Genomic DNA, 16445 nt, shown 5'->3' on the forward strand with positions numbered 1-16445 from the left:
AGTGTGTACTTCATAGTGTGTATAATGTAGTGTGTACTTCATAGTGTGTATAATGTAGTGTGTACTTCATAGTGTGTATAATGTAGTGTGTACTTCATAGTGAGTATAATGTAGTGTGTACTTCATAGTGTGTATAATGTAGTGTGTACTTCATAGTGTGTATAATGTAATGTGTACAAAGTAGAAGAGCAGTCACGTTGTGTAAATGCTAAATAAGAAGAGAATACAACAAATCCTTTTCAACTTATATTCAATTGAATAGACTGCAAAGACAACATATTTCATGTTCACACTGAGAAACTTTCTTATTTGTTGCAAATATTCATGAACTCAGAATGTAATGGCAGCAACACGTTGCAAAAAAGGCATTTTTACCAGTGTGTTACATGGCCTTTCCTTTTAACAACACTCAGTAAAGGTTTGGGAAGTGAGGAGACACATTTTTGAAGTGGAATTCTTTCCCATTCTTGCTTGATGTACAGCTTAAGTTGTTCAACAGTCTCCCTTCTCATATTTTAGCTGCCACACATTTGCAATGTCTGGACTACAGGCAGGCCAGTCTAGTACCAGCACTCTTTTACTATGAAGCCACGCTGTTGTAACACGTGCAGAATGTGGCTTGGCATTGTCTTGCTGAAATAAGCAGGGGCGTCCATGGTAACAACATATGTTGCTCCAAAAGCTGTATGTACCTTTCAGCATTAATGGTGCCTTCACAGATGTGTAAGTTACCCATGTCTTGGCCACTAATACACCCCCATACCATCACACACTAATACACCCCCATACCATCACACACAAATACACCCCCATACCATCACACACTAATACACCCCCATACCATCACACACTAATACACCCCCATACCATCACACACAAATACACCCCCATACCATCACACACTAATACACCCCCATACCATCACACACTAATACACCCCCATACCATCACACACTAATACACCCCCATACCATCACACACTAATACACCCCCATACCATCACACACTAATACACCCCCATACCATCACACACTAATACACCCCCATACCATCACACACTAATACACCCCCATACCATCACACACTAATACACCCCCATACCATCACACACTAATACACCCCCATACCATCACACACTAATACACCCCCATACCATCACACACTAATACACCCCCATACCATCACACACTAATACACCCCCATACCATCACACACTAATACACCCCCATACCATCACACACTAATACACCCCCATACCATCACACACTAATACACCCCCATACCATCACACACTAATACACCCCCATACCATCACACACTAATACACCCCCATACCATCACACACTAATACACCCCCATACCATCACACACTAATACACCCCCATACCATCACACACTAATACACCCCCATACCATCACACACTAATACACCCCCATACCATCACACACTAATACACCCCCATACCATCACACACTAATACACCCCCATACCATCACACACTAATACACCCCCATACCATCACACACTAATACACCCCCATACCATCACACACTAATACACCCCCATACCATCACACACTAATACACCCCCATACCATCACACACTAATACACCCCCATACCATCACACACTAATACACCCCCATACCATCACACACTAATACACCCCCATACCATCACACACTAATACACCCCCATACCATCACACACTAATACACCCCCATACCATCACACACTAATACACCCCCATACCATCACACACTAATACACCCCCATACCATCACACACTAATACACCCCCATACCATCACACACTAATACACCCCCATACCATCACACATGCTGCCTTTTCCACTTTCACCCTAGAACAGTCCGGAAGGTTCTTCTCCTCTTTGGTCCACAGTTTCCATAAACAATTAGAAATGTGGACTCATCAGACCACAGAACACTTTTCCACTTTGCATCAGTCCATCTTAGATGAGCTCAGGCCCAGTGAAGAGTTTCTGGGTGTTGTTGATAAATGGCTGTGGCTTTGCATAGTAGAGTTTTAACTTGCACTTACAGATGTAGCGACCAACTGTAGTTACTGACAGTGTGTGTGTGTGTGTGTGTGTGTGTGTGTGTGTGTGTGTGTGTGTGTGTGTGTGTGTGTGTGTGTGTGTGTGTGTGTGTGTGTGTGTGTGTCAGGCAAGAAGAACAAGCTGCGTGTGTACTATCTGTCCTGGCTGAGGAACAAGATCCTGCACAACGACCCCGAGGTGGAGAAGAAGCAGGGCTGGACTACAGTAGGAGACCTGGAGGGGTGTGTGCACTACAATGTTGGTCAGTACTCACTAATACTCCACCCACACTACTAGCATGTTACTAGTACTAGTAGTAGTACCATGTCTACCCACACTACTAGCATGTTACTAGTACTAGTAGTAGTACCATGTCTACCCACACTACTAGCATGTTACTAGTAATACTAGTAGGAGTAGTAGTACCATGTCTACCCACACTACTACCATGTTACTAGTAATACTACTAGTAGTAGTACCATGTCTACCAACACTACTAGCATGTTACTAGTAACACTAATACTAGTAGTAGTACCATGTCTACCAACACTACTAGCATGTTACTAGTAACACTAATACTAGTAGTAGTACCATGTCTACCAACACTACTAGCATGTTACTAGTAACACTAATACTAGTAGTAGTACCATGTCTACCCACACTACTAGCATGTTACTAGTAACACTAATACTAGTAGTAGTACCATGTCTACCCACACTACTAGCATGTTACTAGTAACACTAATACTAGTAGTAGTAGTACCATGTCTAACAACACTACTAGCATGTTACTAGTAACACTAATACTAGTAGTAGTAGTACCATGTCTACCCACACTACTAGCATGTTACTAGTAACACTAATACTAGTAGTAGTAGTACCATGTCTACCCACACTACTAGCATGTTACTAGTAACACTAATACTAGTAGTAGTACCATGTCTACCCACACTACTAGCATGTTACTAGTAACACTAATACTAGTAGTAGTACCATGTCTACCCACACTACTAGCATGTTACTAGTAATAATACTAGTAGTAGTAGTACCATGTCTACCCACACTACTAGCATGTTACTAGTAATACTACTAGTAGTAGTAGTAGTACCATGTCTACCCACACTACTACCATGTTACTAGTAATACTACTAGTAGTAGTACCATGTCTACCAACAGTACTAGCATGTTACTAGTAACACTAATACTAGTAGTAGTACCATGTCTACCCACAGTACTAGCACGTTACTAGTAACACTAATACTAGTAGTAGTACCATGTCTACCCACACTACTAGCATGTTACTAGTAACACTAATACTAGTAGTAGTACCATGTCTACCCACACTACTAGCATGTTACTAGTAACACTAATACTAGTAGTAGTAGTACCATGTCTACCCACACTACTAGCATGTTACTAGTAACACTAATACTAGTAGTAGTAGTACCATGTCTACCCACACTACTAGCATGTTACTAGTAACACTAATACTAGTAGTAGTACCATGTCTACCCACACTACTAGCATGTTACTAGTAACACTAATACTAGTAGTAGTAGTACCATGTCTACCCACACTACTAGCATGTTACTAGTAACACTAATACTAGTAGTAGTAGTAGTACCATGTACCAAAAGGCAGCACTGTACAGTAGAACCTCCATTTACAAACTAAACTAGTTGTTAAAGAGGGTTGGTAGATGTAAAAGTTTGTATGGTGAAGCAAAAGTCCTGCAGGTCTTACTCTCTGCTGCTGCCTTCACAAATGATCAGAAATCACCTGGCAGATGTAGAAACGTTATGGATGGAGATGAGAAGGTGTTGTTGGCATTGCAATGAGAGCTAATGATGTAATGAATGATGTCATGAATGATGTCATGAATGATGTCATGAGTGATGTCATGAATGATGTCATGAATGATGTCATGAATGATGTCATGAATGATTTGATGTGCAGTGAAGTACGAGAGGATCAAGTTCCTGGTGCTGGCCTTGAAGAACTCCGTGGAGGTTTATGCCTGGGCTCCCAAACCTTATCACAAGTTCATGGCCTTCAAGGTAACACTTGTACTAATTACACTTGTACTAATTACACTTCTACTAATTACACTTGTACTAATTACACTTCTACTAATTACACTTGTACTAATTACACTTGTACTAATTACACTTCTACTAATTACACTTGTACTAATTACACTTGTACTAATTACACTTGTATTAATTACACTTGTACTAATTACACTTGTACTAATTACACTTCTACTAATTACACTTGTATTAATTACACTTGTACTAATTACACTTCTACTATTTACACTTCTACTAATTACACTTGTACTAATTACACTTCTACTAATTACACTTGTACTAATTACACTTGTACTAATTACACTTGTACTAATTACACTTCTACTAATTACACTTGTATTAATTACACTTGTACTAATTACACTTGTATTAATTACACTTGTACTAATTACACTTGTACTAATTACACTTCTACTAATTACACTTGTATTAATTACACTTGTACTAATTACACTTCTACTATTTACACTTCTACTAATTACACTTGTACTAATTACACTTCTACTAATTACACTTGTACTAATTACACTTGTACTAATTACACTTGTACTAATTACACTTCTACTAATTACACTTGTACTAATTACACTTCTACTATTTACACTTCTACTAATTACACTTGTACTAATTACACTTGTACTAATTACACTTCTACTAATTACACTTGTACTAATTACACTTGTACTAATTACACTTCTACTAATTACACTTGTACTAATTACACTTCTACTAATTACACTTCTACTAATTACACTTGTACTAATTACACTTCTACTAATTACACTTGTACTAATTACACTTGTACTAATTACACTTCTACTAATTACACTTGTATTAATTACACTTGTACTAATTACACTTGTATTAATTACACTTGTACTAATTACACTTGTACTAATTACACTTCTACTAATTACACTTGTATTAATTACACTTGTACTAATTACACTTCTACTATTTACACTTCTACTAATTACACTTGTACTAATTACACTTCTACTAATTACACTTGTACTAATTACACTTGTACTAATTACACTTGTACTAATTACACTTCTACTAATTACACTTGTACTAATTACACTTCTACTATTTACACTTCTACTAATTACACTTGTACTAATTACACTTCTACTAATTACACTTGTACTAATTACACTTCTACTAATTACACTTGTATTATTACACTTGTACTAATTACACTTGTACTAATTACACTTGTATAATTACACTTGTACTAATTACACTTGTATTATTACACTTGTACTAATTACACTTGTACTAATTACACTTGTACTAATTACACTTGTACTAATTACACTTGTATAATTACACTTGTACTAATTACACTTGTATTATTACACTTGTACTAATTACACTTGTACTAATTACACTTGTACTAATTACACTTGTACTAATTACACTTGTATTATTACACTTGTACTAATTACACTTGTACTAATTACACTTGTACTAATTACACTTGTATTATTACACTTGTACTAATTACACTTGTACTAATTACACTTGTATTATTACACTTGTACTAATTACACTTGTATAATTACACTTGTACTAATTACACTTGTACTAATTACACTTGTGTAATTACACTTGTACTAATTACACTTGTATTATTACACTTGTACTAATTACACTTGTATAATTACACTTGTACTAATTACACTTGTACTAATTACACTTGTATAATTACACTTGTACTAATGACACTTGTACTAATTACACTTGTATAATTACACTTGTACTAATTACACTTGTACTAATTACACTTGTACTAATTACACTTGTACTAATTAGTAGTGTGAAAGGTTTGATGAAGTGAAATAAGTCAAACAGAGAAGAATGTCAGTTATTAAAAAACTAACCTAGTTATTATTAACTGTCAGGAAGGGACTACTGCTGTCTTTAAGTTGAAGTGGAGTGGTCATTGTTTTCTTTAGTAACACATAGTGATCACAATATTTCATGAAGTTAGGCCTATGACACAGTAAGTAGAATGATGTGGACACGTTTGTTACTGGATACTTTCTAATATGCCTTGGAGACTTTGACTGTGTAATGTCACCTTTTACTGGTCCACGATTGTTACCTAGGTCTAGCTTGTGTGCTTAGTCTTTCAGGGACTAGTTTACATGTACTTGGTGGTCTTCAGTCTTTCAGGGACTAGTATACATGTACTTGGTGGTCTTCAGTCTTTCAGGGACTAGTATACATGTACTTGGTGGTCTTCAGTCTTTCAGGGACTAGTTTACATGTACTTGGTGGTCTTCAGACTTTCAGGGACTAGTATACATGTACTTGGTGGTCTTCAGTCTTTCAGGGACTAGTTTACATGTACTTGGTGGTCTTCAGTCTTTCAGGGACTAGTATACATGTACTTGGTGGTCTTCAGTCTTTCGGGACTAGTTTACATGTACTTGGTGGTCTTCAGTCTTTCAGGGACTAGTATACATGTACTTGGTGGTCTTCAGTCTTTCGGGACTAGTTTACATGTACTTGGTGGTCTTCAGTCTTTCAGGGACTAGTATACATGTACTTGGTGGTCTTCAGTCCTTCAGGGACTAGTATACATGTACTTGGTGGTCTTCAGTCTTTCAGGGACTAGTATACATGTACTTGGTGGTCTTCAGTCTTTCGGGACTAGTTTACATGTACTTGGTGGTCTTCAGTCTTTCAGGGACTAGTATACATGTACTTGGTGGTCTTCAGTCTTTCAGGGACTAGTATACATGTACTTGGTGGTCTTCAGTCTTTCGGGACTAGTTTACATGTACTTGGTGGTCTTCAGTCTTTCAGGGACTAGTATACATGTACTTGGTGGTCTTCAGTCCTTCAGGGACTAGTATACATGTACTTGGTGGTCTTCAGTCTTTCAGGGACTAGTATACATGTACTTGGTGGTCTTCAGTCTTTCAGGGACTAGTTTACATGTACTTGGTGGTCTTCAGTCTTTCAGGGACTAGTATACATGTACTTGGTGGTCTTCAGTCTTTCAGGGACTAGTATACATGTACTTGGTGGTCTTCAGTCTTTCAGGGACTAGTATACATGTACTTGGTGGTCTTCAGTCTTTCAGGGACTAGTATACATGTACTTGGTGGTCTTCAGTCCTTCAGGGACTAGTATACATGTACTTGGTGGTCTTCAGTCTTTCAGGGACTAGTATACATGTACTTGGTGGTCTTCAGTCTTTCAGGGACTAGTATACATGTACTTGGTGGTCTTCAGTCTTTCAGGGACTAGTATACATGTACTTGGTGGTCTTCAGTCTTTCAGGGACTAGTTTACATGTACTTGGTGGTCTTCAGTCTTTCAGGGACTAGTATACATGTACTTGGTGGTCTTCAGTCTTTCAGGGACTAGTTTACATGTACTTGGTGGTCTTCAGTCTTTCAGGGACTAGTATACATGTACTTGGTGGTCTTCAGTCTTTCGGGACTAGTTTACATGTACTTGGTGGTCTTCAGTCTTTCAGGGACTAGTATACATGTACTTGGTGGTCTTCAGTCTTTCAGGGACTAGTATACATGTACTTGGTGGTCTTCAGTCTTTCGTGGACTAGTTTACATGTACTTGGTGGTCTTCAGTCTTTCAGGGACTAGTATACATGTACTTGGTGGTCTTCAGTCTTTCAGGGACTAGTATACATGTACTTGGTGGTCTTCAGTCTTTCGGGACTAGTTTACATGTACTTGGTGGTCTTCAGTCTTTCAGGGACTAGTATACATGTACTTGGTGGTCTTCAGTCCTTCAGGGACTAGTATACATGTACTTGGTGGTCTTCAGTCTTTCAGGGACTAGTATACATGTACTTGGTGGTCTTCAGTCTTTCGGGACTAGTTTACATGTACTTGGTGGTCTTCAGTCTTTCAGGGACTAGTATACATGTACTTGGTGGTCTTCAGTCTTTCAGGGACTAGTATACATGTACTTGGTGGTCTTCAGTCTTTCGGGACTAGTTTACATGTACTTGGTGGTCTTCAGTCTTTCAGGGACTAGTATACATGTACTTGGTGGTCTTCAGTCCTTCAGGGACTAGTATACATGTACTTGGTGGTCTTCAGTCTTTCAGGGACTAGTATACATGTACTTGGTGGTCTTCAGTCCTTCAGGGACTAGTATACATGTACTTGGTGGTCTTCAGTCTTTCGGGGACTAGTATACATGTACTTGGTGGTCTTCAGTCTTTCGGGGACTAGTATACATGTACTTGGTGGTCTTCAGTCCTTCAGGGACTAGTATACATGTACTTGGTGGTCTTCAGTCTTTCAGGGACTAGTATACATGTACTTGGTGGTCTTCAGTCTTTCAGGGACTAGTATACATGTACTTGGTGGTCTTCAGTCCTTCAGGGACTAGTATACATGTACTTGGTGGTCTTCAGTCTTTCAGGGACTAGTATACATGTACTTGGTGGTCTTCAGTCTTTCAGGGACTAGTATACATGTACTTGGTGGTCTTCAGTCTTTCAGGGACTAGTATACATGTACTTGGTGGTCTTCAGTCTTTCAGGGACTAGTATACATGTACTTGGTGGTCTTCAGTCTTTCAGGGACTAGTATACATGTACTTGGTGGTCTTCAGTCCTTCAGGGACTAGTATACATGTACTTGGTGGTCTTCAGTCTTTCAGGGACTAGTATACATGTACTTGGTGGTCTTCAGTCTTTCAGGGACTAGTATACATGTACTTGGTGGTCTTCAGTCTTTCAGGGACTAGTTTACATGTACTTGGTGGTCTTCAGTCCTTCAGGGACTAGTATACATGTACTTGGTGGTCTTCAGTCCTTCAGGGACTAGTATACATGTACTTGGTGGTCTTCAGTCTTTCAGGGACTAGTATACATGTACTTGGTGGTCTTCAGTCTTTCAGGGACTAGTATACATGTACTTGGTGGTCTTCAGTCTTTCAGGGACTAGTATACATGTACTTGGTGGTCTTCAGTCTTTCAGGGACTAGTATACATGTACTTGGTGGTCTTCAGTCTTTCAGGGACTAGTATACATGTACTTGGTGGTCTTCAGTCTTTCAGGGACTAGTTTACATGTACTTGGTGGTCTTCAGTCTTTCGGGACTAGTTTACATGTACTTGGTGGTCTTCAGTCCTTCAGGGACTAGTTTACATGTACTTGGTGGTCTTCAGTCTTTCAGGGACTAGTTTACATGTACTTGGTGGTCTTCAGTCTTTCGGGGACTAGTTTACATGTACTTGGTGGTCTTCAGTCTTTCGGGGACTTGGTGCACAAACCTCTGCTGGTGGACTTGACGGTGGAGGAGGGTCAGAGGTTAAAGGTCATCTACGGCTCCTGCCTGGGCTTCCACGCCGTGGACGTGGACTCGGGGGCGGTCTACGACATCTACCTGCCCACACACGTGAGGACCCGCACACCCCTGAGTTTTGCGAGCCCGGCTGACCCCAAGTCCTGTGCGCAGATCCAGAACCACATCCAGTCCCACGCCATCATCATCCTGCCCAACACGGACGGCATCGAGCTGCTGGTGTGCTACGAGGACGAGGGCGTCTACGTCAACACGTACGGGCGCATCACCAAGGATGTGGTGCTGCAGTGGGGGGAGATGCCCACCTCTGTGGGTCAGTACTCGCACATTTTTATTCATTATAGATTTTTTTATTTTTCATGTTATATTATTTCATTTATAACGTTTTGTTATATATATATATTACTATTTTATGTACAAGGGGACAAGTGTTGTAAATTAGCTTTGGCTACAAACACTGTGATGCATGCATCGGATAACTGTTTCAGATGTCTATGTTTTTGTATCTGTCCCTATTTCAAATAAACCTCTATAATAATAATAATGTATTTTATTATATGTATATATATATTTTTTTACATATTATATATTTTTTATTTTAATGTTATAGTACTATATTTATATTTTTTATTAGTATATATACAGTATATACACAGTATATGACTATTTTACTTATATTTATATATATATATATGTATTTTTTAATTTATTTTATTTTTAAAAAATTACATATTATATATTTTTATTTTAATGTTATTACTTAATTTATATATTTTTTATTAAATATACAGTATATTACTATTTTACTTATATTTATAAATATATATTTATTTTTTTATTTACATTTTTTACATATATATTTTTTATTTTAATGTTGTATTAACTTATTTGCATTTTTTATTACATATATATTACTATTTTATTTACATTTGTTATATATATATTTTTATATATATATTTCATTTACATTTTTTACATATTATATATATTTTATTTTTATGTTATTTAATTTATATTTTTTATTAGTATATATACAGTATATACACAGTATATGACTATTTTACTTATATTTATATATATATATATGTATTTTTTTTAAAATTTTATTTTAAAAAATTACATATTATATATTTTTTATTTTAATGTTATTACTTAATTTATATATTTTTTATTAAATATACAGTATATTACTATTTTACTTATATTTATATATATATATATTTATTTTTTTATTTACTTTTTTATATATTTTTTTTTAATTTTAATGTTATATTAACTTATTTGTATTTTTTATTATATATATATTACTATTTTATTTATATTTGTTATATATATATATATTTCATTTACATTTTTTACATATATATTTTTTATTTTTATGTTATTTAATTTATATTTTTTATATATATATATATAACTATTTTACTTTATTTATTATATATATTTTATTTAAATGTTTTACATATTATATATTTTATTTCAATGTTATATTATTTTATTTGTATTTTTTATAATTTATATATATATTACTATTTTATTTGTATTTATTATAAATATATTTATATTTTTCATTTACATTTATACATATATATTTTGTATTTATTACAAATGTACATATAAAAGTAATTTTATTTTATATATTTATCATTTATATATCTTTTATTTACATATTTTACTTTTTTTTTTTCAGTATTATATTATTTCATTTACATTTTACACATTTTATTTTCATTGTTTATATTATTATTTTTAATCTTATTTAATGTCAATTATTTAGAAGATCTTTGACTTGTGTTTTTGTACTTAACCCTTTAAAACAGCAGTGCTCCTGTCGTATAGAGGATGTTTGACGAGCGTTTTTATTAAAAACAACAGACTATTCCTGTCACATAGACAATCTTTGACAATTTTAAGAACCTTCTGCAGAAACACGGTTCAAAGCATTCATGTTAATAGAGGATCTTTGATCAATGAATTGACAGTAGGACCTTAGGAACACCAAACCACTTCTGTCATATAGAGGATCTTTGACAAGCATTTTTGAGGCAAGTTCTTAAAAAACAGCACAGTAGTCCTGTCGTAGAGATGATCTTTGACTTGTTTTTTTATTCAAAACAGAAGAATCTTCTTGTCAAATAGACAATCTTTGCCATTTTTAAGAACCTTCTGCAGAAACTTGGGTCAAAGTATTCATGTTTAATAGAGGATCTTTGATCAATGGTTTTGTCTGTAGAACCTTAAGAACAGCAAACCACTTCTGTCATATAGAGGATCTTTGACAAGCATTTTTGAGGCAAGTTCTTAAAAACAGCAAAGTAGTCCTGTCGTAGAGATGATCTTTGACTTGTTTTTTTATTCAAAACAGAAGAATCTTCTTGTCAAATAGACAATCTTTGCCATTTTTAAGAACCTTCTGCAGAAACCTGGGTCAAAGTATTCATCTTATATAGAGGATCTTTGATCAATGGTTTTGTCTGTAGAATCTTAAGAACAGCAAACCACTTCTGTCATATAGAGGATCTTTGACAAGCATTTTGAGGCAAGATCTTAAAAAACAGCACAGTAGTCCTGTCGTAGAGATGATCTTTGACTTGTTTTTTTACTCAAAACAGAAGAATCTTCTTGTCAAATAGACAATCTTTGCCATTTTTAAGAACCTTATGCAGAAACTTGGGTCAAAGTATTCATGTTTAATGGAGGATCTTTGATCAATGGTTTTGTCTGTAGAACCTTAAGAACAGCAAACCACTTCTGTCATATAGAGGATCTTTGACAAGCATTTTGAGGCAAGATCTTAAAAACAGCAAAGTACTACTGTCGTATAGAAGATCTTTGACTGGTGTTTTTATTCAAAACAACAGACTATTCCTGTCATGTAGATCATCTTTGACATTTTTAAGAAGCTTCTGCAGAAACACGAGTCAAAGTACCCATATAGAGGATCTTTGACTAGTGTTTCAATTAATAACAGCAGAGCATTTGTTATATAGAGGATCTTTGATCAATGATTTTGTCAGTGGAACCTTAAGAACAGCAAACCACTTCTGTCACATACAGGATCTTTGACAAGCATTTTTGAGGCAAGTTCTTAAAAACAGCACAGTACTCCTGACTAATAGATGATCTTTGACTGGCGTTTTTAATAAAAACAGAACATTCCTGTCTTTTAAACAATCGTTGCCGGGTTTTTTTAAGAAGCTTCTGCAGAAACACAAAGTGCCCACATAGACAATCTTTGACAAGTGTTTAAATTAAAACAGCAAAGCATGTTATTTAGAGGATCTTTGACGAGCATTTTTTGAGGCAAGACCTTACAAACAGCACAGTACTCCTGTCTTATAGAGGATCTTGGACTTGCTGCATTTGAAAACCTGATGCAAAAACAGTAAATATAGAGGATCTCTGACAAAGCTTTGTAGAAAGTCCTGTAAAGGATCTTTGATTATTGTTTTAATTCAAAACAACAGAATATTCCTGTCATATAGACAATCTTGGTGTTTCTTTAGAGACCTGCAGCAGAAAACTCTAGTCAGTGCTCCTGTTCTATAGACGATCTTTGACTTGAGTAAATGTAGTTGATCTTCTATGAGAAAGAGTTGAGCTTGTATAGATGATCTTTGTGTGTTGTGTGTGCAGCTTACATCCGCTCCAACCAGATCATGAGCTTGTATAGAGGATCTTTGTGTGTTGTGTGTGCAGCTTACATCCGCTCCAACCAGATCATGGGCTGGTATAGATGATCTTTGTGTGTTGTGTGTGCAGCTTACATCCGCTCCAACCAGATCATGGGCTTGTATAGATGATCTTTGTGTGTTGTGTGTGCAGCTTACATCCGCTCCAACCAGATCATGGGCTGGGGTGAGAAGGCCATCGAGATCCGCTCGGTGGAGACGGGTCACCTGGACGGAGTCTTCATGCACAAGCGAGCCCAGAGACTCAAGTTCTTGTGCGAGAGGAACGACAAGGTGAGACGCTCCACTCGCCTCGCAAGTCTGGGACACACATGAAAATCATGTTGGCCATGTTATATACATGTTATATATGTTATATATGTGTTATATACATGTTATATATGTGTTAAATATGTTATATACATGTTATATATGTGTTATATACATGTTATATACAAGTGTTATATACATGTTATATATGTGTTAAATACGTGTTATACATGTTATATACATGTTATATACGTGCTATATACATGTTATATAGGTGTTATATACATGTTATATACGTGTTAAATATGTTATATACATGTTATATATGTTATATACGTGTTATATACATGTTATATACATGTTATATATGTTATACATGTTATATACGTGTTATATGCATGTTATATACATGTTATATACATGTGTTATATACATGTTATATACGTGTTAAATATGTTATATACATGTTATATATGTTATACATGTTATATACGTGTTATATACGTGTTATATACTTGTTATATACATGTTATATACGTGTTATACACATGTTATACATGTTATACATGTGTTATATACGTGTTATATACATGTTATATACATGTTATACATGTGTTATATATGTTACATACATGTTATATACGTGTTAAATATGTTATACACATGCTATATATGTTATATACATGTTAAATATGTTATACACATGTTATATATGTTATACATGTGTTATATACGTGTTATATACATGTTATATACGTGTTAAATATGTTATATACGTGTTATATATGTTATACATGTTATATACATGTTATATACGTGTTATACATGTTATATACGTGTTGAATATGTTATACATGTTATATACGTGTTAAATATGTTATACATGTTTTATACGTGTTATATACATGTTATATACATGTTATACATGTTATATACATGTTATATACGTGTTAAATATGTTATATGTGTTATATATATGTTATATACGTGTTAAATATGTTATATGTGTTATATACATGTTATATACGTGTTAAATATGTTATACATGTTATATACGTGTTATATACATGTTATATACGTGTTAAATATGTTATACGTGTTATTTACATGTTATATACGTGTTAAATATGTTATACATGTTATATACGTGTTATATAAGTGTTATATACATGTTATATACGCGTTAAATATGTTATACGTGTTATACATGTTATATACGTGTTATATACATGTTATATACATGTTATACATGTTATATACGTGTTATATACATGTTAAATATATATGGTCCACTCGGACAGACAGGCGGATCGGTGCGGCGTCTTCAGTAATGCGGACGCTGTATCGATCTGTTGTGGTGAAGAAGGAGCTGAGCCGGAAGGCAAAGCTCTCAATTTAGCGGTCGATCTACGTTCCCATCCTCACCTATGGTCATGAGCTTTGGGTTATGACCAAAAGGACAAGATCACGGGTACAAGCGGCCCAAATGAGTTTCCTCCGCCGGGTGGTGGGGCTCTCCCTTAGAGATAGGGTGAGAAGCTGGGAGGAGCTCAAAGTAAAGCTGCTGCTCCTCCACATGGAGAGGAGCCAGATGAGGTGGTTCGGGCATCTGGTCAGGATGCCACCCGAACGCCTCCCTAGGGAGGTGTTTAGGGCACGTCCGACCGGTAGGAGGCCACGGGGAAGACCCAGGACACGTTGGGAAGACTATGTCTTCTGGCTAGCCTGGGAACGCCTCGGGATCCCCCGGGAGGAGCTGGACGAAGTGGCTGGGGAGAGGGAAGTCTGGGCTTCGCTCTCCCTGACCACCTGAGGGCACCACAGACTGTGGATGCTTTTAAAAAAAGGCTTAAAAACCCTTGTTTTTAAAAAAGCTTTTTTTTAGATGTATGCATACTAGTTTTAGCTATTTGGCTGTTGTAGTTTTTATTTGTATTTATTTTTTATTGTCTTTTTGTTATACATTGTAGCACTTTGAGGTTGTTTACTCAATGTTGAGATCTTTTTACAAATAAAATCTATTATTATTATTATTATTCCCTGCTTAGGCTGCTGCCCCCGCGACCTGACCTCGGACAAGCGGAAGAAGCTGTATGTTACGTTGTACATGTTACATATGTTGTGTATGTTCCTCAGGTGTTCTTCGCCTCGGTGCGGTCTGGAGGCTCCAGTCAGGTGTACTTCATGACTCTTGGCCGCAGTAACCTGCTCAGCTGGTAGACGCTCTTCCTCCTCCTCTTCCTCCTCCTCTTCCTCCAAGCCCCTCCCCCCGACCCGGTCAACACTGGATCTCAGAACCACGTCCCGGGCCGCCGAGAGAACCGCAGACCGGACTCCCACTTTGTGTCGGCATGGCGACGAGGACGGCGGCGGCGACGCGGGGCCACACGCGAGCCGCCTGGAGGAAACAGGAAGCCGAGGGAGGAAAACAGGAAGTGGTTGATTCCGGCGCTCCTAACTGACTTTTAGAACCCTCCTCACTCGTGGAGTCGACGTCGCTCAACGTTCTCGTGTTGGGACGACGGCCATCGTCATGGCGACAATAAAAGTGGGCGGGGACTCTCCTGTCAGCGTCGGATGTGATTGGACGAGAGGAAGTGAGACGACGTAGAGTTGTGGCGTTCTTGTTCCTGGCGTCAGCGTGAAAATGTGCAGTTTCCTTTTGTTTTCATTCATGTTATTATGAATATGATTAGTGTTATTAATATGATTGTTTTTCCATGCACACCAACCACGTCTTCACCGTCTGCTCGCCTCCACCCGCAGTCGTCTGCACAGAATGTGTGCGCACCAAAAAAACAAGTCAATAAAGTTGTGTATGTAAAAAATAAATATATATAATAATGATGCCATCTGGTGGTGATTGTGTGTGTAGCATGCTTCTTTCTTTTTTAGCTAATTTTAACCTTTTTTCTCTAAATCCACATTCATACACACGGTCGGCCGTTCTGTTCTTCAGCTGAAGCTCCAAGTTTCCAGCCATGGTCTCAACCCGCCTCGTTACAGTGCGTCGGGAGAGTGACACGTTCTCAAATGAGTTTTTCCCTCTATTTCCA

The 16445-nt window shown here is 36.7% G+C and overlaps 1 protein-coding gene across 10 annotated transcripts in view; it reads left to right on the top strand.

The window, feature by feature from the left end:
- LOC133663154 (mitogen-activated protein kinase kinase kinase kinase 4-like) overlaps positions 1–16236 on the top strand; it is a 104290-nt gene extending 88054 nt beyond the window's left edge. For 5 of the 10 annotated variants that reach the window (XM_062067407.1, XM_062067410.1, XM_062067413.1 and 2 more), the window contains 6 exons: positions 2186–2320; positions 4014–4114; positions 9392–9541; positions 9602–9761; positions 13274–13413; positions 15526–16236. In XM_062067407.1, the coding sequence (XP_061923391.1) occupies positions 2186–2320; positions 4014–4114; positions 9392–9541; positions 9602–9761; positions 13274–13413; positions 15526–15609 (770 nt within the window). In that variant the 3' untranslated portion in view covers positions 15610–16236. Of the gene's footprint in view, positions 1–2185; positions 2321–4013; positions 4115–9391; positions 9762–13084; positions 13204–13273; positions 13414–15525 lie in introns of those variants that run through there. The other 5 variants (XM_062067405.1, XM_062067409.1, XM_062067406.1 and 2 more) reach the window with 2 other exon arrangements.
- The last annotated feature ends 209 nt before the right edge of the window (positions 16237–16445 follow it).

This window comes from Entelurus aequoreus, linkage group LG13, assembly GCF_033978785.1.
Source record: "Entelurus aequoreus isolate RoL-2023_Sb linkage group LG13, RoL_Eaeq_v1.1, whole genome shotgun sequence".
In the NCBI taxonomy this organism is placed as follows: domain Eukaryota; kingdom Metazoa; phylum Chordata; class Actinopteri; order Syngnathiformes; family Syngnathidae; genus Entelurus; species Entelurus aequoreus.